The sequence below is a fragment of the Scophthalmus maximus genome, chromosome 17, assembly GCF_022379125.1.
Source record: "Scophthalmus maximus strain ysfricsl-2021 chromosome 17, ASM2237912v1, whole genome shotgun sequence".
Lineage (NCBI taxonomy): Eukaryota > Metazoa > Chordata > Actinopteri > Pleuronectiformes > Scophthalmidae > Scophthalmus > Scophthalmus maximus.
In genome coordinates this window covers 13,822,125-13,846,738 of record NC_061531.1, presented here as the reverse complement: position 1 = coordinate 13,846,738, position 24,614 = coordinate 13,822,125, and the positions used below count along the sequence as shown (strand labels likewise).

The window sequence follows — 24,614 nt, the reverse complement described above, 5'->3', positions numbered from 1 at the left end:
TGGCAGTCCTTTTAAAATTTGCTTCCAGGAGATATATAACACTTGGCCAGTGGTAATGGAAAGACCATCAACCTGAATTTTATTCAAGATATCTGAGAAATGAATGTCCTTTAATTATACACCAGTGGCATTTCAATGCTTCTCCAATTTTAAAACTCATTACTGGTGGCAATTTCAAAATGATGAGGTGACAGATGTTTTCTATAAAGTGTCTCAACTTCAAATCATTTGTCACACTGTCTAGATTGAGTATGTTGAGGACATACATTGGTAATAAATTATCATGAAATGTATATAAAAAGTTAAGAAAAATGCTTAACAACTTATATGCATACACATTATATTATATGAACTCAACCTATTAGTATCAAGCAACAAAGTGTCAAGTATTCCTGACCAAATTGAGTTGTTCATATATTACACAACATATATTACATTGTACCACCATATATGTCAACTCTAATCAGTAAATTCAGTAAAAAAGATAGTATTAGAGATATAATATAGATAGTATTGCTTTTATATTTACTAATATAATACATTATACTTAGATCTAATCTAGGTTCGGTGGGGTTAAACACTAACCCAAATTTTATGTGACTGGAAATGTTTTCCTTTTGCTTTATTTTGGACCGAAATATTCACCTCTGTATGCACTACATAGAAATATATACTCACAAAAATATAATTTTGCTGTTGCCAACATATCTGGATGTGTCTGATAAATATTTCCCTCACTCCCTCTGCCAAACTGGAATCTCTACTCCCTCAATTAACCTTTTTTTTTTGACCAAATACCTTCTAATCTGTTGGTAGTATTTTTAACAAAAAGCCACGTTTTGACAACTATGTTGACAATTATGTTGTCAAAACGGATAGTGGTAAATGATCCCATACTTAAACTAACCATACGAACCACTTTTAACTAACCTAAGTAATCATATCATCTGCAACTCCCCAAAATCTAACTATTCTTCATTGGTAAAAAAAAAAAAAAAAAGCCACCTTAACCTAACCAGTTTGTGTGGTTGTTATTTGTGGTCTCATCTGAGTGAGCAACTCTTCTTATTTCCAGGAAGCAGTGTGCAGTTTGAAACCTGTATATTTGAGACATGTGTATCTTGCAACTATACACCAGTGACACTCTCACACTTCTCCAGCTCAGTGCTGGTTGTGATATCAAAATGAAACAGACACAGCTGCCTGTCATAAAGTGGGCCAACTGAAATACAATCTTTAAATAAATCTTTTATATTTATATATTACAGGTCCAGCTTTTTCCAGAAACAATATTACAATTTTTAAAGCATCTGAGAAATAAATGTACATTCAAATGATATTTATTTTGATTCGGTGGCATTTATTTACTCAAAACAATGCTATGCTGTTTTACTCATTAGCATAGGTCGTACGTAAGAATAGGCCCGGATGGATTGAAACAGCCTGCCCGTAAATTAAGCTAACACAAATCACTTAAAAGAATGTAAAACTAACACCACTGACACAAAGCTGTCTGGGATTGTGTTAGGACTTAACAGAGAGTCCAAGAGACTTGTGACAGTGAGGCACTCACTGTTATGGAATTACAATTGGCTAAATGAAAGCTCAAAACCATTGCAGGAATTCAAGTACTCCCCTGCCACTACTTACTGTACTGGCTAGTGTGCCCGGTTCTCTGATTGTTCAGAGAGGTGACAGTCAGTATAAATTAATAGGAAGCCCAACAGTGCTCTAAATTTATGATGAGAACCGGTTGCCAACACAGCTCATTCATAAACACAGTGCTGACTGACACAGTGCTTATCCCAAATGAATCCTGGCTCACAATAAAGGTCAGAAAAACTCAGGGCCAGGTTTTAGGGTTCTTACCATGATAAAAGATTTACCCTGACAAAAGATTTCTGTGAAAAAATGTAATATTTTACATAAGTGCAAATTTAATCACATGTCCTTGATTAATTATTCTTTACACATGCAGGGTTAACAAACTGAGATCTTTTGAAGGGTGTATAATGCAAAGTTGTATACCTATTCATTTTTTTGATTATTTATTTGTCACTGATTTGATCAATTAAGTGAAATAAAATCAAAAAATGACGAGAACGTTCGCCAGCTCAATGACTTGAGCGCACAGAGGGCAAGACTGCAAACAGAGAACGGTGTGTTTTCGAGGATGCAAAATATTCATATATTTATATTCTATATTGACAGGAATGGCAGTCTGTGGAGCACATACCACTGCTAAGGCGAAACATCCTATATGTCTGTCTGGCCCTTATGACAATGAAATAAAAGGACTTTTCAAGTGTGAAAAAAAAGGCACTTAAATCCTGTTCTTACTTGTTCATTCAGGTGAATTTAATCGCCAGATGGAGGAGAAGGAAGCTCTTATTTCCCAGCTCCCCAGAGGCAAACAGGCTTACACTCGGCAGATTGAAGAGATTAAGAGACACATTGAGGAGGAAATAAAGGTACAAGATCTTATATTTGTATTGTCTTTCGTGACTGTTCATCAGGTATGATATCTCAAGTGATATCTCAGGGATGGCTAATTAGATATTAACCAAGCTTTGATTACATTTCGAGCTATACTATGTAGACCAATGTTAAAAACTTACTACTAACTTATTGTAAACTGAATTTGATACTTCAAGACTGAGACTGATAAAAAAAAAAGTTAAGTGCCTGTACAAGTACAGACAAACTGACTTTGTTATTGTAACAACAGTAAATGTAACTGTGTATCATACAGTATGTTGACAGTATTAATTAACACTTTCATGTCGCTTATGGCCAAGAATGCCCTGGCCCACGCCATTCAGTCATCCCGCCATGACTGCGATCTGCTCAGAGAGCAGTTTGAAGAGGAGCAGGAGGCCAAGGCCGAGCTGCAGCGGGGAATGTCCAAGGCCAACAGTGAGGTGGCTCAGTGGAGAACCAAGTATGAGACTGATGCTATCCAGTGCACTGAGGAGCTGGAGGAGGCCAAGTATGAATCATATTTACTTAACAAATGAACGCATTTTTATACCTTTATTTAGCACAATTAAACACAAACACTTATTCTTCTTCTACAGGAAAAAGCTTGCCCAGCGTCTGCAGGACGCTGAAGAATGCATTGAGGCTGTGAACTCCAAATGTGCCTCTTTGGAGAAGACTAAGCAGAGGCTGCAGGGTGAGGTGGAGGACCTCATGATCGATGTGAGACTGAGAGAGGACGCAAAGTGGCTGAGCAGGAGCTGGTTGATGCTAGTGAGCGTGTCGGCCTGCTTAACTCCTAGGTTGGTTTACATTCATTCAAAAGAAAGTAGAATCTGGAAGATACATTATGTATTTATTATATTAAAAACAAATTTTCTCAAACATCTAGAACACCAGTCTTCTGAACACCAAGAAGAAGCTGGAGGGGGACTTTTCGCAGATTCAAGGTGAGGCGGATGATGCTGTTCAGGAAGCACGAAATGCTGAAAAGAAAGCTAAAAAGGCTATCACTGATGTGAGTTTTAATCTCTAATTATTTTTTTTTAGGTCTACTCCACACACTCATGATTTAAGTTTACTAATGATTATGAATGAATTAGAGACCATTTACCATTTCAGGCTGCCATGATGGCGGAGGAGCTGAAGAAGGAGCAGGACACCAGTGCTCACCTGGAGAGGATGAAGAAGAACATGGAGGTCACAGTCAAGGACCTGCAGCACCGTCTGGATGAGGCTGAGAACCTCGCCATGAAGGGTGGCAAGAAGCAACTCCAGAAACTGGAGTCCAGGGTATGCACTACTCATAAATACTACATTAGTTTAAGATTTTTTCTAAGCCTAATGCATCAAACAAACTCTGCCTCTGTTTATCTGCATTTACACAACTTTGAATTTCTTTTATATTCTCGTTACAGGTGCGCGAGTTGGAGACTGAAGTTGAAGCTGAACAGAGACGTGGAGCTGATGCCATTAAAGGAGTTCACAAATATGAAAGGAGAGTGAAGGAGCTTACCTACCAGGTAAGGAAATTGACTCTTTTTTTTTTTTTTTTTTCAAAACCCACAGCACTTTGAAGTGTCTATTCTCCTTCACTTACAATCCTTAATCGGTTTAGACTGAGGAAGACAAGAAGAATGTGACCAGACTTCAGGATCTGGTGGACAAGCTGCAGCTCAAAGTCAAGGCTTAAAAGAGACAGGCTGAGGAGGCTGTAAGTTAACTTTATTTATATGACCAAACATTCACATCAGTTGAATTAATAATCATACCACCATTAATAAATAATGATAATAATAATAATAAATTAATAAAACTAAATCCTTCACAGGAGGAGCAGGCCAACACTCACATGTCCAGGCTCAGGAAGGTTCAGCATGAACTGGAAGAAGCTCAGGAGCGCGCTGACATTTCTGAGACCCAGGTCAACAACCTGAGAGCCAAGAGTCGTGATGTTGGAAAGGTAACTTTTTCTTTCTTGTTGACAGCATCATGTACTGACCAGATTTACATCACCTACAGTATATAATCATCATTTTTACATTGCAACGAATGACTCGAATGTGAATCATGTGCATTGTGCTATTCCATAAGCCACATTGCAGAAAATAGCTTTACCTCTAATTTTGTCATTCCATAAAATGCATTTTCCACCAGTACAAAATGCAGGTTACTGTATTCCTGCTACAAAATATCCTTGCAAACATTGCCTCCAAATACTTATTGTCTCTCTCTTACTTTCAGGGAAGTGATTCTGCCGAATAAAAGATGCAAGGTTAAGCTGAGGCCTTTCAACAAAGTTCAAACAATATGAGCACTTAAGAATTTCCTTCTGTAAATCTACAATATGTGTTAATAACTTTTCAAGTGTTCTGTTTTCTTTTCAAAGGTAATCACGTTTAATTAAGGTTTTTCTGTATCTGTTACTCAGTTTTCCCCCCATTCAGTTTCACAAATTATGGTTGTTGGTTAAATTTCTACACTTTCTCTCTTTGGATGAGCAGCCAAAGCAAAATAATCTTTAACCGCATATATTGCTTTTACATTTGAAAAAAGCAAAGCATCAAGTTCTCACCTACACAAAGTTTGTACATATACATACACAAACACACAAACACATACACAAATAACTTTCAAATGGCAGAGAAAAAACGCCTCAAATAAATAACTTAACTAAATAAAGCAGAAGAATCTTCTTTCGATTATTGTTTATTGCCGCCATCCTTTCTATCTCTCTTTCCAACCCCCTGTCCCTTTCCAGGATCTCCTTTACATTTTTGTCCTCCTTGAGCCATCCCCTTCTGCAGGTGGGCCGTGTGAATCTTCTCAATCAGAGAGAAGCAGTCTTCATCTGGGCTGATGGGGAAGGTCACAAGCTCCCCCCGTTCACATTGCCACACAGGATGAGCTTTGCTGGTTGCACCTGGGTTAGGAGATGACGGTCTTGAGCGGGCTTTCCTGGGACTTGCACGACTTGGAGAGCGGTGCCCGGACTTCACATAATCTTTTGGGACAAGGTTTAAGTTTAAAGACAGGGGTCTGCCAGGTCCTGGGCTCAGAGGAATCACAAAGTTATCTCCGGGGGCTCCTAGAGTGAGGAAGACCTCTGGGAATGTAAGTGGTTCAGCATTCTCCTGTCCCTTTGATGGATAAAGGGTCAGACAAGCATTTATCAAGAAAATAACTTTGAACAATTACCTTGATATCTGCACAGTTTACAGCATTGCAGTACAGCTTACCTGCTGTGGTGTGAAATTCATAGACACCCTCACTGTTACCTGTCAAAAAATTTGTTTGCAATGTTCAGTTTCACATTCATAGTAAGATGTCCCCCCCCCCCCCCACACACACACACACACACAAAATCAGTAAGTTGTACAAAGTGAAAACTTACCTGTCCTGGGGAATTCAGATTCTTCAGATATTCAGTCTCAGGGGTAAATGAAGCAGATTTGGGAAAGGCTCTGGGGGAGCCATATGCTGCATTGGCCATTTGGGGTTGAGAGGTACGTCTGGAATGGTCCTTCCTGGGTGTTGTTGGTGTACTTTCAGCCACAATGATAAGTGGGGGACAAGCCTTGCAGAAGAAAAAGCATTTGAGTTGCCAAGTATTGCAACATGATAGCTATGACTGATTAAATCACAGCTTTTGTGGGTATGAGACTGATTATTAGCCAAATATTATGTTAACACACTTTTGTTCGCTACAGAAAATACAGATGGTACAAATGTGTCCATAGTCCTAGAGTTGAGACCCATATGTTATTTTGAGCAGTAAAGGTGCTGCAAAAAAACAACAATCTCCTGCTGAGCTATTCTATAGGTGTAATCTGTGGCGAAGTACTGTATGATGTTTCCACCATGAGTTAGATTATTGTAGTCAAAAGAATGTGCCTGCACACTGACACAACACACATCATGACCTGCATACCAAGACTGTGACATAAAAATAAAACTCTATTTAGCAACGTCTGGCAATATTTTTTACTTCCACACCACAATAATTAAACTTTGTATAACTTACTGGGGGTCGAGCCTTTGTATTTTCTTTTCGTTCAGACTTCCCACTTATCCCTGGCAGAGTGGGAAGTGAAACACGCTGATTATCTAGCCGTCGTCCCTGACTGGAGGAAATGATTTTGAAGAATGCATCCGCATCTGCACCTGTTACACAGAGCCAAGAGTTGTTGTGATGTGTTGGTGGCAGAAAAGACATATTTGACCGATGCGCCTCATGTGTTTTTCTGACCTGTTGGTACATTTTTTAAAGCACTTCCATTGTGTGTGGGTGTGGCAGGTGTACTTCTGCTCGGCTGTAAAGAGCAACGTTGCTCGTCCATACGTCCACGTTGTGCATGACTCATCATTTTGAGAAACTTATCCTGCTCAGCTGGAGATGCCTCCTAGAAGATTTTGAAGAAAGAAAAGCAGTTAGAAGTGGGACAACTCACAAACATGTTGCCCAAAAGAGGCTACCAGTCCAAATAATAATAGTCAGGAAGTGAACGTTGATATCTGCATCATAATTTCCTAAACTCTCATTAACTGCTCGTCTATACTAACACACAACCCAGGTCTAAAAACTAAAACAGGGCCAGCAGTGGTTTTCAAAAGTCTCTGTTTTATGGGCTCAAAAACTCCAGAGTTGTGTGGATGCCAGGTGCAAATGAAGCAAAAGAAAAGTTGGTAAAAAAGTTTGTTAAAAGAACACAGGATCATGACAGTAGAGGCATTCAAAACTATAAGCCGTGTATCAAGCAGAATGACACCTCACCTGCTGATGTTGGTCAGTTTTGGCACGGTTGTCTGAATTGGGATGTTCTTTGTGCTGAGCAGATGGGGAACCGAGATTCTGTAAGATTTGGGGTGCAGAGCATCTCTGTTCATCCATCCTTGATCCCTGTGACGGTAAATTGCAACATGAATCGAAGTGGTTGGACTTATTTCTAAACATATTCTATAGCTGCAATATCATATAAAGAACATGTCCCATTTTCACATCCCATAAAGAATGGGGCCAACCTGGACTTTGGAGACCATGTAACACAAGTGGTTTGTATCCATCCCTGCAGCACCTGATGCTGATGTGCCACCGCCATTTTGTATCCCTGGCAATGGAAGAAGAGATGCTCGCTGATCATCAAGCCGTCGGTCTTGAGTGTTGGACAGCAGGGTGAAAAACTTTTCAGAATCTGGATCTGGGAAGGTGAAAAGGTTACATGACCAAACATGTGAACAATTAACAGAGTTTAACATGAAAGTGCAATGACATTATCACTGTAACAACATTAAATGCAAGACAAAAAAAAACTGGAAGGCAAACATGTTTGTATTCTTACCTTTGGGCAAGGTGCTCTGACTGGGCTTGTGTTTGGGTGTGGACTGTGGACTAACACCTAAGACACATCGCTGCTCATCCATTCGACCACGCCGGGAATTACTCATTAAGGAAAAAAAATCTTCCTGTTCAGCTGCACTCAAGACCTAGATGTGAAGCGTGAAGCAAAAAAAGACGAATGAACATTCAGACTGCAAAACTTCAATATCATTGTTTTAAAACATGGATGATTTCATTTAAATTTAAAAATTGCATTGACTTGAGCATATACCTGTTTTTGAGATTCTTTATCGTTACTCTTGGATCGACCTATGTCTGAGCCGGGGCTGAAAGAGGCTGAGCGTGGGGGGCCTGAACCAGACACAGACTTATCCTTGATTTGAGGTAGTGAGCACCTTTGGTCCTCCATTCTGGAGCCCTAGAAAATGCATTACATCAGCATTTGTTTACATTTTTGATAAGGAAGCACTTAAAAAATAGCAATTAGTAAATTATGGTTTCATACAAAGGTCATAACTTTAAAAAAACATACCCATGTGAACAGTTCTTAAGATAATGACGTTTTAATAATATGTTTCCATGAAAAGCAGTTTGAAGCAATGTACATCGAAGCCACACCGATAAAACTGTAAAGTTATGGCGGTTTAAAGTAGTGGCTTTTTGTAGCATCCTTCAAATTATAATAAAAATATTTTTGTTCAGATTCCAGTGTCAGATTTGAGTAACATTTAAAGTCACAGGTTATGTCACTTCAGTATTTTGGTGCCTTAATCACTTGCTATTAAGAATGTAAAATATTTTTTTTGTTGGAAAAAAAAAAAAATTGTTCTCACCTGGACTTTAGAAACCATGTAACACAAGTAGCTTGAATCTCCTCCAGCAGTCGATGTGGCATTTTCTTTCTGTGGCCCTGGTAATGATGGAAGAGTCGCTCGCTGGTCATCAAGCCGTTTGCTCTGGGTGTTGGACAAGAGTTTGAAGAACATTTCAGGATCTAGACATGGAAAGATGAAATACAGTTAAGTAACTATGTAAATTATGAACTTTAAAGATGCAAATGCTACTTGGATCTGTTGGGGAGAATGGTTAGTTAGAGGCAATTACAAAACATTTCAACACACTTCTTTGCTGAGACAGAGATTTTGAATACAATATGTTTTAGTTATCATTTAGCTGTGTTTGTTGAACCTGCAGCAAGCTTTCTGTCTGTGGGTTTGGGTGTGCAGGGAGCACTCTTGCTAGGATCCAAGGAACAGGACTGGTCATCCATGCGCCCACGCTGTCCATTGCTGATCATATTCATGAAGTTAAGTTGTTCATCAGGTGATTCTGACTAATGGACAAAAACAGTGAGAAAACGATAAGACAAAATGTGGATGAACGGCATAACATAACCAATTGAGAAGAAGACATCAGTAGTGATTAAAGCAGTATGAATGACATAATAGGATATAACAGACATGTATGGAATTGGAGTGGTCACGCTGAGAGGGCACCTGTAATTGGTTGGCTGGTGACACGAGTTTCCTGTTTAGATCTGGAGTGCTTTCCGTCACGGAGATGTGAGGGGCAGAGCCGTGATGGTTATCACTTATAGGTTTCTGAGAAAACAAGTCATATTTTGGAGTTCAGTCATGTATTCATCTCGCCACCTGTGCAGGTGTATGGAGTCAGCACTTTTTAACCTAGAGCCTAGTACCTGGTAGTTCAATCCTGGCAATGACACCTTCAAGTCATTAAGGCTTTGTCCCTGCTTGCTGTCCTGGGTATGAGAGAACTCCTCACAGTTTGAACCTGTGAGAACAGGGGTGAAAATGTCAACACTCATTCTACAGAAGAACATACAAGGCAGATGGTGTATATGTGTCTACTGTCCCAACCAGTAGGTGTAGCTTTGATTTTTGCAGTTCTGGCAGGACTCAAGGTGCAACGCTGTTCATCCATTCGTCCACGCTGAGATAAACTCATCATGTTGAAGATCTGCTGCTGTTCAGGAGAATCCTGTTGAACATTGGACAAGAGATTTAGCCATACTTAAATAATGTACTGTATATGTATATCTATCACAATTCATTATCGCCCAATGTAAATCTTGACAAAAATTTCTCTATTACAGCAGAACTTGTGGAACCTATATGGGTATCAGTGTAAAATATGAATGTTCATCAAAATATAAGCATTTACAATATATTACATTGTCAACAAATTGTGATGAAATATATAGTAGGGAGAAGCATAAATACAAAGTAAATCATTGAGCACTTTCTTTTAAAATTTTGATACAATTCTGTATAAAACATTACAAAAATACACAACTTATAACTATACAAAAATAAGAACCACACATCAAGGCTAAAAATGTATGTTATGTTAGAGAAGACCTACCAGCACAGAGTCGGTAGCTCCTGATTTTGAGTCCATTTCAGCAGCTGCTATTATGAAAAACCAGCAGTGCTGGTTCGGGCCCTAAAAAAGGGAGAAGGTCCCAAACTGAAAACTACATAAACTGAAAAACAGTACAGAAAGTTACACACAAGTACTTCCTGTAATCAGTGGAAAATCCATTCAATATGTCTTGAAAAGGAACTACTGTTTGTACACTGGAAATGATGATCCCAATCGATGCTAGTCCGAATGTGGACTGGACATGGCTTGGTGAGAGGCTTTTAAATAGAGCTAAGTGCTGAGTATTAACCCATTGCCATTAAGACCCCATCCAGTGCCCGGCTGTTAATATTACCATGTGTAATCCCAGATGAAAACATAATCCTCAGCATGGAGAGGGATCATCTTTTTCACTGGTAGGTAAACATGTTCTGCCTTATGGCCCAACATTTTACTTAAAGTTGTTTTTTATTTGAAGCTACCGTGCTCTCATTAAATGTTGAAAGAAGGAATATACCCAGGTCGATATTTTTACACTTGTACTGTGGGTTCATAGCAGATGATGAAGCAAGGTAATTATAAAAAAAACAATGAATGTGTAAAATAGGCAAGGATATTAAGAGATATTAAAAGGTAGTTAAGTTGGCTATCAAAGTCAAAAGATATACAATAATTCAAAATAATTTTGAGCATGGACGTTAATTCTTGACCTGGGCTCAGCATGTGTACCAAAGCTTGTAAATGAACCATGAGTTGATTTTTTTTTGTTACACATTTAAAACAACTTTTTATTCCCATTCAAAGTCCTATGGAATACTACACACAAGACAGAGTTTAATGTGTAACTTATGTTTCTTTAATTACTCCTTATTAACAACAAAGAAACAAACACCCACCACACTTGCTCCCAGCAATATATTAGCATATATGATAAATGTGCAAGATCATAAAACAGCAGTTGAGACATTTTGTCTGAGATTAAATTTCCTTGAGGAGGGGGGAAAAGATTTCACACACTACATTTACAATGCAAATGTCTACTGACCTATGTACATCTTCCATATACCTACATTTCTTGGTGTGAGATGATCCACTTTTGTGAAAACTATGCAATTTTTGGATATAAAATTAGGCAAATCAAAAATACAGTAACAAAAATAAGAAAATGAATCAGAACAGTACAGTACAATAATCAAAATATCATCAATATCTTATTAAATAGTTTAATATAATGTAAATCACAGCAGCATATAGATCCCAAATGACAAAACAATAAAAATAACACTCTAAAATAAAATTATGAATCACAAATGTTTCCCTCCATGGCTAGATTTAAAAATTCTCTTCATTCTCACATCAGCTGTCAGAGATTCTGTGACAGAGGTATCGCATATAAAAGACGTTACACCCTATGTTCCAGTGTGCCCCACCCTGTTCAGGGTCTTACTGTCTAACAATCAGGATTAGGAACTTGGTCCAGACTCTTCAGGTCATTAAGGAAGCTGGTTGGAGTCAGGATGTGAGACGACCCTGTCAAGGAGAAGGGATCATTATATTTGAAAAAGAAAAGAAAGTAAAAAACATTTCCTGGAGAAGCAGGTGCAAGGAGCTTTGTGTTTTCAACAATGATTGCTTACCAATCAGCACTTCCCATTTCCCTTCAGTGGCTCGAGTGACTTCATAGGCGGAACGCATCTCCGACTGTGACACCCCACCAATCACAAATATAATAAGCCGAGGGCCAGAGCGATATTCTGTTGGAGACTTATTTTTGTGCCAGTGTCCGAAACGTGCACTGCTGTAAAAAGAATAAAAACAATAATTAAGCAACGAGTAACTATTACTAAAACTAAAGCCTGTCTGTGATCCATGATTAATCAGATCTAATTACAGCAACTGCTATAATGATAAAGTATTTTTTTAAATAATGACCCTGATGAATATACCTGAATTTGAAAATCCTACAATAATTAGTTTTGGTGAAATGCATCCAAAACAAAAGAAAGCAACGGCTTTTTCCAGCCTGGAGGTAAACGTAAGGATTTACTTACAACCGATGGCCATATCCGGTTTTATATGGCCAGTCATATATACTGTAGCTAGGCAACATTCTAGTGTTAATAGTAATGACTACTCAGCTTTAATTCTGCACTTTGCTAAAAGCAAGGAGACGAGCATTGTGCATTACGCAGATTATGACTGAACCCAGGTCCATCAGTGTGGTGCATAAGCACCATAATCATGGTGGGTATTCCCTGAGGGATTATATCCCTATTTAAAGCAAAACTGGTTTAATTTCAACTTTTCACCTTCAACCAGCTTTGCCAAAAAATTAGTTTCAAATAACTGGGATAAAAGCTTTGATTTGACAACATTTATCTGTCTGTGCCCCCAGATAACTTTTTTTGATAAAAAAAAACAATTTCCTTGAAACATTAGAAAATGATTAGGTTTTAATGTTCTTCATTTTAAACATTGTTAATTAACCGTTAACCATTTATTACTTCATATATCTTGAACTCTGATAAACTTAACAATGTGAAGCTCATATGTGATCATATTTTTTCTTTTCTGTTTCCAGCACTCACCTGACTGCTGTCTGAGTTGTATTGATGGGAGCAGGATCAGAGATGAATGGCCATTGCTTTCTGTCCAGTTTGTCATCTATGGCATTCTGTAATACAGAAACACAGATGTTGTCAAATGTTGAAAGCAAACTGGAACCTGAAACATAATTTTGGCTTTAATACCTCCATGACATCTTTAATGATGGGTGTCCATCGAGAGAGCTGGTATGTGCTTTCTTTGCGCTCCTTCCGATCTGGCAGCGTTTTTCCAGCATTACGACCCTAATAGACAACACTTATGTAAAAAGTACTGAAGGAATTAAATTTAAAGTGAAACAAATTGAGATTGTAGCCAAACTGTACTCAGGAAAATTACCCCAGCTATGATGTTACAGCCCAGGTTCTGCAGATTGGTGATGATGTTGCTGTCCGCCTGTATGTTAGCATGCTGGATGAGCTTTGTAAGGTTCTCCTCCCCAATGCCTACATGGATAACCAGACTCTTTATTAAACAAGACTACATAAAAATGTAGTGTATGGCTTGACTGTGTACAGGCATGAGAAATCAAAGATTCAACTGTTTGTTTCTTTTTTTCCATATAGACATATATGTTGGCATCTTGGTGATAGCTCAGTTATGAAATTCTAACGCACCATGGACTGTCTGTCTTGCCAGGTTGCTGACAGCATTGTCAGCCAGTCTTAACAAAGCATAATACTGGTAGTTGCTGTTTTAGCAGTGCAGGTTCCCACCAGGCATGCAATGGTCGGCAGGCAGAACTCTGCAAACACCTGACATTGGAGCCGAGAATGTAATAGTAACTCGCTTAATCATTATGAAAATGCAACAGCCAATGGAAAAAGTCCAACACTCAGCCAGTAACTTTGTCACTCACTCAACCAGTAACGGACATTTATGTTTGTTGGGCAGGCTGGGCCATGGTCGAGCTGAAATGTTGAAGGCAACGATAACACTAGATTATCTGCTATTCACTCCATATCAAAGCTTCCTAACATGATAACCTTTCTGATTAGCAAGTATCCTTCTGTGAACAAAACAATGTGATGCTGAAACAGAAAGGGTGGTGACAAGGGGCACACCTTTTTTCTTGTGGAATATGTACAGCAGTATGATGCGGATTTTGTCATATGTCTCAATTTCTTTGTTGAGAAGCACAGGCACAATGCTCTTCATGGCATCTTTCAGTGGTTCTCCCTCTGCATTTGCTCCCATTGCCAGGTCCTGTAAAAGACAGCCATGGTTAACTATTAACTGCTGTTAGAATGGGAAAAAGCACTTAAGAATCAAGTCAGCTGACTGCCAACTCACAGGATTATTTGCCTCTCAACAGCATTCTATTTTTTACCACTTCCACTTCCCCTTTTGTCAACAAGATACAGCAATAGTAGTATTACTCTTTCACTGAACTACTTAAAAGGTTAATACAGGCAGTACATGCACTGTAAACAGCTCTTTATAATAATCTCTGTATTATTTTTTTTCGCTAAACAGACAAAAAAAAAACATCCTTAATTGCACAGTAAACTTCCTGGGTTGTGTAATCTATTAACTATATCAAAAATAATGGAAAAATGTTGGCCCCATAACTTGGGCTTTTCTACTTACATCTAGCTTTAGGACTTCTCTTTAGTGCAACCCTGGGCACCGTGTGACCTCTCTAAAAACTCTTGCTGAGCTTAATAATAAATTTGCCTTGTTAGGGCCAATCAGCAACAGTGTTTTTTGTGAGCAGCTGAATCTAGAGTGTGGCAAGAGAGGCACTTAAAAATACAGCACGTCATTCTGTCAATAAAGCTACACACATACATTTGTATCAGGTTGCCCAAACAATGTGGAACACTTAAACAAATGACAGCTGACAGAGAGCTGTTGTTGTTTGGATCACACCATTTATCTAAGAGCCAAAAAATGTCTACTGGATTAAAGAGGCAGCTTTCAGACATGTTGACAATCCATTAGTGCAGTCAAGTGATTCACTCGTACAAAATATTAACACTTGCATTTGATAATGCCACAACCATGCATCACTTCCTGTGTGCTTGTGACTCATCTGTTACGGGACTAAATGGAGCAGCGTACATTCCGTCAAGGATACAAAGCATGTCTGGCGCATCCAAATGACACACTGGGACTTGGCACTATTCTGAGCCGTGGATTTATCCCAGGCTCATGTTGATGGAAGGATTTCTACATTACCACGTAGCACATATATGCGTTTTTATAAATGCCTTTACACTCAGATATGACATAACAGCTTCTTCTGCATTTCTGTGGATATAGTGATGTTTATGTCCGGTCCCAAGCTTCTTATGCAATATTACGATTATGATTCTCCATTAAAGAATTTTTTTTTTTAAATAAATAAATCACTAGAGCGTGCCAGTGGCATTCGAACATACCCCAGAGAATCTATAAATAAAGACGCCATCACATTGAGGTCACTTAGTGTGTGGAGTGAGTGGGATGAGTAATTCCTATGACAGATTTTCTCTCCAAGATACTTGCTATCAGTGATTAACACAGTGGGGCATCTATATGATGTTGATCTCTTGTAATATAAAAACCACAGACTGACAGGCTGCTTTGTAAACAATGTATGAGATGACAAATTCCAAGAATACTAAGTTTAATGGCCCAGTGGGCCTCTATGGGCACCTTTCTCTTCAGGGATAGGATAACTCTTTATACCTCCGGTTATAGATGTACAGAAGGCCGTATAACTGTGAAACTAAATTAAGTGGATTTCCTCAGTATAATTAAAAGAAGGGCAAATATGTTTTTTTCCAACTGTCCGCACTGTTTGTTGCTATGATGACAATGCTCTTTGTGTCCTACTTGCTTGGAGTCAAAATGTTACTAACTTCATTTGCACATGGAGTACTGACCTGTTCCACTTCACAGAGCTTATCAAGAGAGGCCTGGAATTTCTTCATACAAGCTTCAGCTAGGTGCAAGTGAGTGGAGTACTGTGAATGAAAATACATCAAGATTATTACCGTTTTTTATGAATTTGTACATCTCTTTTGTTTGATTTGTTGGTTCTCATCATAAACAGTTGGGAGAGTACTCCTTTTACAATAAAGAAATTAAATCATGTGATGTTGATGCTTCATCCCACTCACCATGCTCAGCTCTTTCTGATACTGAGGCATTTTCTTTAACATCTGAGACAGATCTTTGATGTTGGCCTGAAATGCAAAACATTTGATCAAAATTGCACAATCACTTTAAAAAAAGTATTTGTGTTATATTATGAGCATCCTGGAATAACTGAACCAAAATGAGTATTGCACATCACCCCTTACATTATCAGTGCACATTCTCTTGCTCTCACAAAAGGTGCGAAGAAGCTCCGTCACTTTCCTGCAACAGTGGGTTTGGAAAATGATTAGTCATCTTATGCAGGAACACAATTGATTAGTAACCTTTATAATATAACTGAGTTATACAAGTTGAGAAACCGAAGTAACCATAAAATATTTTTTATTTTTAAACATGAAACTAGGTGAAAACAATGACCATGTTGGGAAAGATGACAGTGAAACCAAACCATGGGGAGATAAGACAGATATGTCCTCAGGTAGTAGTGACAGACTTACTTAGTGACATCTGCGATGTGCATATGTCTGAGCTGTACCCAGAGGTCATCGTCTTCATCCAATAACACTTCTCGCTCTTTTGAATCCCCAATGCCGGTTGTCTGATAACTGAAAGAAATGAAACAAGCACATTCATGCAACACATATTAGTATGGAGAAGTGTTATTGACACTGTCCTACCCCCCATCCCAATCAGGTGTGTGATAAGATGTTCACTCACGTATAGATGTCCTGTTTGATATCTAGTAAGTCATGGGCCATTGCCTGGAAGGTCAGCTCATGTAGAATAGGTGAGATGGGATCAAACCCACGGTCAACAATCAGTAGCTGTGATCGTGCCTTATCTGCACCCTAAAAAGCAAAGAATAAAAGGAATATCATCTGATACAACTGAAAGATAAAATTTACATCACAAATGCATAATTAAGGAGTAAGGTGTCTATATACATATATATTTCTTTCTTATTCTTAATTTGTCATGACAAGAAAGTCTTATTAGCTTTTATCTATCAAATTTGATATCACTGCCTGATGCAGCATGAGGCAGCACTTCAGGAAACTTTAAATTTCAACTTAAGTTAAAAAATAATAATAGAGAAAATACTTGAACAGTGCTGCTTATTGATGCACCTCAGATGTGAGGGGGGGATGGAACCAGTAATACATGCCTGTTAAGACTCATCTCAGGAGCAAGGAAAGGTCAGCTAGGAAAGACAGAAAAGAAGTAGGGAAAGATCCAGAAAAGCATGAAAAAAATAATCAACATGAAATTAAAGAAAGAAACAAGGGGTAACCACAATGTGTGAAGGTAAAGAGCAGCTGAATCCCAAAATATTGTATATTCTCATATACGGAAAAAAATATTAAGCAGGGGGAAAATAGCAGTTCATGGCTGTTTTCACACCTTTTAAGTCTGGTTAAATCAGACTGTGGTTCATTTTCAGTGTGAACACTGCTGTAGGAGTCAGATGTAGTCTGTTGTTGAGCACCTTTCTGTTACTTACAGCTACATGTTAAATTCCATGTTTCTCTCACAGAAATACACAGTAGTCCAAAAACAGTACTGTATTTTACTTTATGGCTCTCACCCGAGGCACATCTGTCCACTAGGCAAAGTGAACATTCTCATGTGGTTGGCATGGATTTGTCTTTGTGTGAAAAGACACTGACCCAAAGGGAAAACTCCAAATTTACAGATTAATTTAGTGACTTGGAAAGGAGCAGATGAACTATAGGTGTGAAAACACCTTAAAAATTCAGTTCACCAAGTTTTGAGAAAGAATTGTATTAATACAATAAGGCAGTTAAGGATTGGTGTAGATGGTGGTTAGACTTGGTTCCTCACCTCTCCCATGCTTGGGTTGTCAGCTTTGTGAGCAATGAGGCGCTGGTGAACCTCATCAGCCAGCCTAGCAGTCTCCTCTGATCCTCTAGGAAAAAGCATGTAATACCACAGAATCAGCATATAAGTTCAGTAACAAACTCATTTCGGTGTACGCAAGGCTTTCATACTTGCGGTAACGGATTGCAGGGTACTCCTTAAGTGTGTCACATAGGGTGGCAATCTGCTCGGCCAGATTTTCCATCATTTTATCTTTTTCTTCATTGGGCTTAGAACTATAGAAAAAGTGCAAGGAGGCTGGGTCATCCAGGGAGAATACCTGCAGGTATGAGAGGAATTATTCATATTAGCTTTGCAACAACCAAACTACACTATTCAATATTTTTATAGTACACTGATAACGAAAAAATGACTGTGTAATGTGATAGTGTGGCATAAATTCAAAGAGATCTATGATCCCACTCCTCTCAGCTCAATGGAGCATTTAGCATCTTTCAGATGGCTGTTTTGGTTTAAAGAGAAAACCTTTACTGATGTGTTTCACTCGTTATGCTCTCATCATTTTTATTTCTAGATGCAGCAGGCATGGGTTACAGTGATTTGTTTTGGGTAAACCCACTACATGACCAGCACCCAACGCCACACAGACAAACCTAGTGAGTAACTGTTGAACATAGTTGAGAATTTTAGTAGCTAGAGTTAAGAGATTATGTTCTCAACTGGTGTTGTAAACCAAATTACACGTACAATCAAAGTGCATGGGAACAGTGTGGCCAATAAAATCTAATTGGTCAAGGGGCAGATTGTTTCATACCTGAGACTCATACGGCAGGAAAGCAACATTGATCTCTTTTAATGTCTTCACAACCTTGGCAACTCTGGATCTCCCGATCTCAGCAAAGAGACCATCTGGACAAGCTGTGGAAGAATACATTTTAAAACTGTTCATTTTGAGAATAACTTATAAAGACCTTTCCTATAGGTTTCAACACCGTTATTCATGAAATTCAACTATGAAATTATTATGCAAATATACACAGTATACTGTACATACAAACAGAGAGAATCTTACTGTCGGTAAAGAAGATGTGTACTGCTTTGTAAGTAAAGGTAGTATCTTTGAAGTCACTGATGAGAGCACGAACGGACTGTAATTGAAAAAAAACATTTTTTTTTTAACAGATTATGAATATGAGAAAAATAACATCATAGAGGGAACTCTACGGAAATAGGCAAACTCTAACCTTCTCCACTGGAGAAATCAAATAAATGGCCTCCAAACTAGAGATGGGCTCTCTACGTTTGTTGATGTCTTCCACAACTGAAAAGCAGGAAAAACAAGAATAATGCTTAAATGTTTTATAGTTTAACTTGATCCATATCACATTCAGTGATAGTGCTGGAAATAGTTTATGGTGTGTGTGTGTATGTAGAAGGGCACAAGACCAATATTCCATGGGAAACTCAACCAACTGGTAACTGCTTTTAAAAAGCTGGCAGAAAGTACTTTCACAAATGTGGTATGGACGCAGTGGTATGAACTGAATCGCTTTCATTTTATTCAAATCAGTCAGTGAAAATGTTACCCTTGGGCATTTTCTAAATAGAAAGGATTACTTCTATCCAGATGCATTGTAGGGAAGAGGTTGAGCCTTTTATATCTGTTCAGGACAACACATCTCAAATGTGAAAGTAAAGCAACACTTGTGTATCTGTTAGCTGTGTAAAGTTTTATATTGTGTATATCCAAACTAATCCATAGGAAGCTATCCTGTGCACACTTACTGGTCACCCCCTCTGCCAAAATATCTGACATCTTGCAGCAAGAGGACAAAATTCTCATGCTCATGTGGTCCACAATAAGAACCTGAAGAAAAAAGAGATGAACAAGGCATGTAAATTCAGCATTAAAAAAAAAGCTGTTTTTTTTTTTTGTTCTCATTGGGAAATTGTTACCTTCCATTCTCCATCCTTCCTCACACTCTTAATGACACCATTCAGGATTTCTGTAGGAGAGAAGAAAAATATCCATATAAGATTACAATAAAATCTCAGGAAACATTACAAATGTAAAAAAATGTAAAGCAGGTGAAAGTATTGAGAGTTGTAACTCCAATACTTGTAGACTCCAACAGACAATACAAATGGTGTCTTTTGGTAGCTATAATTCTCAAAATTCTCAAAACACAACAATTTCAAATTTTGTGCAAATAACTCTCCTCATTGTAACAGTGGGGAATTTAATCTACTGTGAATCACTGGCTAAAGAGTTTAAAAAAACAACAACAAAGATTGCCTGCAGTTTACACGAGACACACGACGAAGAAGGTAACATTTTCCCGTCATTTTGTTTGTTTGTCAGCAGGATTACGCAAAAACTACTGAATGGATTTGGACGAAATCTGGTGGAAGGATGGGACGTGGGCCGAGAGAGATGCCATCTCCAAAGGGACTTTCTTACACATAAGAACAAAAAGAGATAAAGGTGAAGAACTACAGTGATGTGATATGTCTTCGCTCAACTTCCTTGTTCAACCTCATCATTAACACAGCAGGGACTTCCTAAAACATATGACTCATTGTGTGCAGTATGCACACCAGTTCTTTGCTTATTGACAAGATAGTTAGCTAGTTATAGTGGTTCAAATTCAACTCAGCGGTTGATCGTGGAAGATACACATTATTGCCCTTCACCTTCTCTTTACTATCACTGTAATCACAACATTATGACAGGTTTTGTGACTGAAGTTATTGGTTCGATCTCTGCTTCCTGAGCTACTTGTATAACCAGTACACACCTAAAGATTTCGGCAGTTCTGACTGAGGGTGAGTCCACGCACCTGTTAATAACTTCATTTCCACTCTTAAAATATTGGACCTTCATCTTTATTGAGATCATTGTCGATGTGTGGCTCACAGCACCAATGTCCCGGCTCCATCATGGGCGCAGTGAAGGAACTTCCTTCTCGGTTAGCTCGCTAGCGTTAGCATAAAACTTCGGACTGTCACAACATTAACACTCGCCACGCTCGTCGACCCCTTCGTCCGCCGAATGTCACAACAACAAGCCACCGTCTACCGACCGAGGACCTCGTTCACAACACCCGCGACAAAACAACTCTCCTCTTTTCATCCGTGACGCACGTCATTTATCTCGGCAATGTTGGCAGAGGAAAAACCTTTGGTTGGCGCGCGTCACCTGCAATGTTTTGTGTTCAACGTCAAACTTCCGTCAATCAAGCCGCTACGGGGTTCGGTTTCTAGTCAACTGCCTGTGTCTATTCGGATGTAATAAACGAAAGCAGACACGGTACGAAAACTGTGTCACTTACTTTCTCCCACTACCGCCTTCAGTCCACTCGGTGCCATCTTGACAGCAGGTTGGTCGGTCACTTCCTCGTCAAAGCCTGTTTGGTCTGTGCACGCAGGTTATGACGGCGAAATACTGCCCCCTACCTTTTTTTAAAGCATCTACAGTCCCTGACCTTTTTCTGAAGGTTCACTGTAATCTGTGCCATTATAGTTGTTTTAGGGGGTGGATCCAATAGAATACAGGATGAGTTAAGAGAGTTTTTATGGCACAGACAGGACACAGGTCATTTTGAATCTCTTTGTGCTTGTTTATTTTGTTTCTCGTGTTCTTGAGTGTCTTTTCTCATTTGTTTTGTCTCTTTTTAATCACTATGTCTCTTTGTTGAACGTTTTGCATGAACTCATTATGTTTGTGATTTTGCATCTCCCTTGTAGTCATTTTTTGAATAATTTGCATCTCCCTTTCATCACTTTGTGTCGAGTCATACATACGAGTCCATCTATTTTGTTTGTTTGTTTTAGTTTTGTGTGTGTTTGTAGTTGCATGCTTGACTTGAAGAGTTCTGGCATCTTAGACCCATCATCCCGGGGCTGATCCATCCACGAGTAAATAAATCATCAGTACTTGGATGATCATCATCATCCAAATATTATAATACCATATTTTGAATGTGACTTTCACAATGAGTGGCGGCTGTGGAAAAGAAACAGCTGCAAGACAGAAATACATACTCTCTCTTGGCAATGTCTCACAGACTGTAAAACATCCAACTGCCCACTTTTAATTGTCAAATAAATTTGATAGCATCATCTGATGGGCCTTGGGGAAGTCAAGTCATCTCTTTATCAAGATGGATGACAAGTTAATTTGTTATGCATGATTGTTGTCAGGAAACATCCAACACCTAAGATTGTATGGACAAGCCAAGCAGTCTGCTCATATACTGTATTCATACTTGGGGGATCACAAATAGTTGTGCTGGTTTGAGGATACCAATGTCATATTCAAAATGATTTGTGAACAGGTACTTTTAAGCATGTCAAAACCAGTGTCACCTCTTTAAACATGCATTAGCTTACAATTTTTGTGTTTGTATTCCTGAATTTGAAATACAAGTAACTGCTTTTGAACAAATTCTTTATTTACGCCATGGTAAATAAAGGCAACTTACACCTTGGAGTTGCCAAGTACAACAACAACCATCCAATCAGAAACTGATCAGGCAAAAACCTGCTGCAATCCTGTATCTGAACTTGTGGGAACATTTACTGCCTCTGAATTGAATACAATCAAACAGCTACTTTGTTTTTATGTTGGTGCTCGGTTTAGACCAGTTTATGGAATATTGGTTTTACGTTTAGCTCTATTAAAGTGTGTGTGGGTCAGTGTCCAATGGTGTAATCCAATGATAAAATGTTGTAAAACTCTTAACTGAAAAAACATGTTTAATAGGCACCACACCTCTCAAAATAAATCATGACAATTGCTAGCATCCTCCTGGGTATGTTATTCAAAAAAGTATTTTATTATGACACAATCGGAGCAACTCAACTGATCAGGCATTTAAATACAAGAATTCTGTCACTTGAACATTTATTAAACAAAACATTAAGCTTAGTAGGTATAACTACTTCCTGGAAACCCTCCAGCACTGTTAACTTCACAGAGACTTCCAATGTGATGCGGTCTTACTCCAGTCCAATCAGTTTTCGTTTGCTCAAAAGACAGTTCCGAAAAATCCTGTATTGGTGCTGGGAACTCGTTCATTTTTCCAACATATAATCCTCAATTCTCAGATTCCGCAGAAATATTTTTTAATAATCTTTTCTCCTTGCGAACGCGCATTCGCTCTTTAAAGTCCTCCAACTCTTTCCTCTGAAAACAAATGTAGCACAATGTTTCAGGGTTAAATCGTGATAGAAAATTTGGAGAAAAAGGATTATTGTGTCCGTGTCTGTGTCATTTAGCTTGATGATGTAACGGGAAAATAATAATATGGACCACATGGTTTTTAAATCAAAAAAGCTCATGGTGGGGAGCTATGAGTGTGCAGTCAGTACAACAAACATTATAAGCACATGAGCTCTGTGTATTACACTTACATGCAGTGCCTCGTTAGGGGGGAAGATCTCCCTCTGGATACCACACAAGGTGCCATGGGAGTAAAGAGAAGATACATCTGTTACTACATGGACACCAAGCAGGAGTGGACTGGTGTCTGAGTGTATGCATAAAAATGAAAGAGCTTTACTGACCTTTCTCTTTACTACGTATTCCTCAAAGTATTCTGCTTGATTAGAGATCCAGAACATGGTCACAGGAAATGATAGATACAGCATCATCTGTTCACAACAAAAACAAACAGACTAGCTAATGGAGTCGCAGTAAAACAGCATTACATCATGGCCACGGTTAGCCTCGTGATAGTGACTAGCTTGATCAACGCATTCGTACGACTTTAAACCTTACTATATCAATGGCCACACACGTTGTTCTAAAACGTTTGCTACTTACTCTGAAAATCTCTATTTTCACACCCATTTTCACACCAACTTTGGACCTACAACGAAAAACTGTTATCTAAGCCCCAAACATTGCCGAAGACCTTCACACAGTAGTTCCGGGTTTCGAGGTCCAATCCCTGGGAATCCACGACGCATGCGCCAGAGTTGTCAGAAATGAATATTTTTTAGCAGACATAAAAAATTGACAGTCAAATGGCATATGATTTTGATAACCCCCCCATGTATAACAAAAAAATGGAAATCTCAAAATCTGAAGCTTAATTTTGGATCGACTTTCGGTTTTATAAAAGCATTTGGAGCAGTGACTGTCCACTGAGGGGCGCCGCAAACCACTACATTTGTAAATAAATCATGCTAAGCAGATATACAATAGAGGTCGTCTATACAAAATTTAGCAACAATGTACATTTAAATTGTGTACAATCAGGACAACAACATTGATTGAAACATTAACGAAGAATATGATCTGGGAGGACATTTCCAGGTGCCACCAACAGAAAGGACCTGAGCATCTAGACCTCCTCTCCACCACGGAGAACTGGAAAGAAGAAAAGACTACACCAGCATACAAGTGGCAAAACCAAGCACATCATTTACGTGTTAAGCAGAAAGAAACAACCTCACAATAGGGAAGGACAGACGTGGATGGAGGCTTGGGCACCTTAGATCCAGGTCCAAAACACCTGGGATGATGCACACACAGAGAATCAATATAATATATTATTGATCCCTAGGGGAAAATGGGTTTCGTTAAAATTTCGCCGGTATATATATATATATATATATATATATATATATATATATATGTGTGTGTGTGTGTGTGTGTGTGTGTGTGTGTGTGAATTAGTTATGATTTATTTGTTAACGTAAAGATGTACTAAAAGCAGATTGATTCGACTCAAATAGAAAGTTAAGTGAGGAAACTTTTAAAAGCTCACATATACCCTCTTCTGTCACTCCATCTGTAAATTTCTTGGCGTGGTGAGTCAGAGTATTTCAACATTTATTACGGTGCATTCACTGTAAAGATAAAAAATATCTCCTC

At 38.6% G+C, this 24,614-nt stretch overlaps 4 protein-coding genes across 5 annotated transcripts; 1 reads left to right on the top strand and 3 right to left on the bottom strand.

Moving 5' to 3' along the window:
• Positions 1 to 2,071: 2,071 nt before the first annotated feature.
• Positions 2,072 to 4,885, top strand: LOC118288958 (myosin-7-like; the record flags this gene model as incomplete). The annotated part of the gene is given in 11 exon segments (XM_035615555.2): positions 2,072 to 2,159; positions 2,353 to 2,470; positions 2,792 to 2,989; positions 3,078 to 3,205; positions 3,208 to 3,281; positions 3,371 to 3,496; positions 3,601 to 3,771; positions 3,897 to 4,001; positions 4,097 to 4,192; positions 4,310 to 4,441; positions 4,868 to 4,885. Coding segments are annotated over 11 exon segments (1,254 nt in total), but the record flags the coding sequence as incomplete, so codon positions are not given.
• Positions 4,183 to 10,915, bottom strand: LOC118289441. The gene is made up of 15 exons (XM_035616460.2): positions 10,202 to 10,915; positions 9,697 to 9,817; positions 9,516 to 9,610; positions 9,313 to 9,417; positions 9,005 to 9,149; positions 8,650 to 8,810; positions 8,088 to 8,234; positions 7,818 to 7,962; positions 7,501 to 7,676; positions 7,253 to 7,378; positions 6,728 to 6,881; positions 6,503 to 6,642; positions 5,873 to 6,055; positions 5,718 to 5,756; positions 4,183 to 5,618 (listed from the first exon to the last, which is right to left on the bottom strand). The coding sequence occupies exons 1-15, from the start codon at positions 10,235 to 10,237 to the stop codon at positions 5,181 to 5,183; spliced, it is 2,211 nt and encodes a 736-aa protein (XP_035472353.1). The 5' UTR covers positions 10,238 to 10,915; the 3' UTR covers positions 4,183 to 5,180.
• Positions 10,916 to 11,034: 119 nt separating this feature from the next.
• stxbp2 (syntaxin binding protein 2) lies at positions 11,035 to 21,172 on the bottom strand. 2 transcript variants are annotated; one of them, XM_035616462.2, is made up of 19 exons: positions 21,064 to 21,172; positions 19,688 to 19,737; positions 19,517 to 19,598; positions 18,976 to 19,052; positions 18,804 to 18,879; positions 18,546 to 18,649; positions 17,902 to 18,050; positions 17,735 to 17,819; positions 16,610 to 16,740; positions 16,390 to 16,497; positions 16,096 to 16,153; positions 15,913 to 15,978; positions 15,676 to 15,756; positions 13,870 to 14,011; positions 13,145 to 13,251; positions 12,952 to 13,050; positions 12,790 to 12,875; positions 11,839 to 11,999; positions 11,035 to 11,731 (listed from the first exon to the last, which is right to left on the bottom strand). In XM_035616462.2, exons 1-19 carry the CDS (start codon positions 21,098 to 21,100, stop codon positions 11,652 to 11,654), a joined length of 1,779 nt encoding a protein of 592 aa, XP_035472355.1. In that variant the 5' UTR covers positions 21,101 to 21,172; the 3' UTR covers positions 11,035 to 11,651. The 2 variants fall into 2 exon arrangements, with proteins under 2 accessions (XP_035472355.1, XP_035472356.1); XM_035616463.2 differs by lacking the exon at positions 21,064 to 21,172 and adding an exon at positions 20,572 to 20,812.
• A 1,374-nt stretch (positions 21,173 to 22,546) lies between these two features.
• Positions 22,547 to 24,211, bottom strand: LOC118289443 (protein PET100 homolog, mitochondrial). Its single transcript, XM_035616464.2, has 4 exons — positions 23,559 to 24,211; positions 23,300 to 23,386; positions 23,147 to 23,179; positions 22,547 to 22,919 (listed from the first exon to the last, which is right to left on the bottom strand). The coding sequence occupies exons 1-4, from the start codon at positions 23,583 to 23,585 to the stop codon at positions 22,830 to 22,832; spliced, it is 237 nt and encodes a 78-aa protein (XP_035472357.1). The 5' UTR covers positions 23,586 to 24,211; the 3' UTR covers positions 22,547 to 22,829.
• Between the last annotated feature and the right edge of the window lie 403 nt (positions 24,212 to 24,614).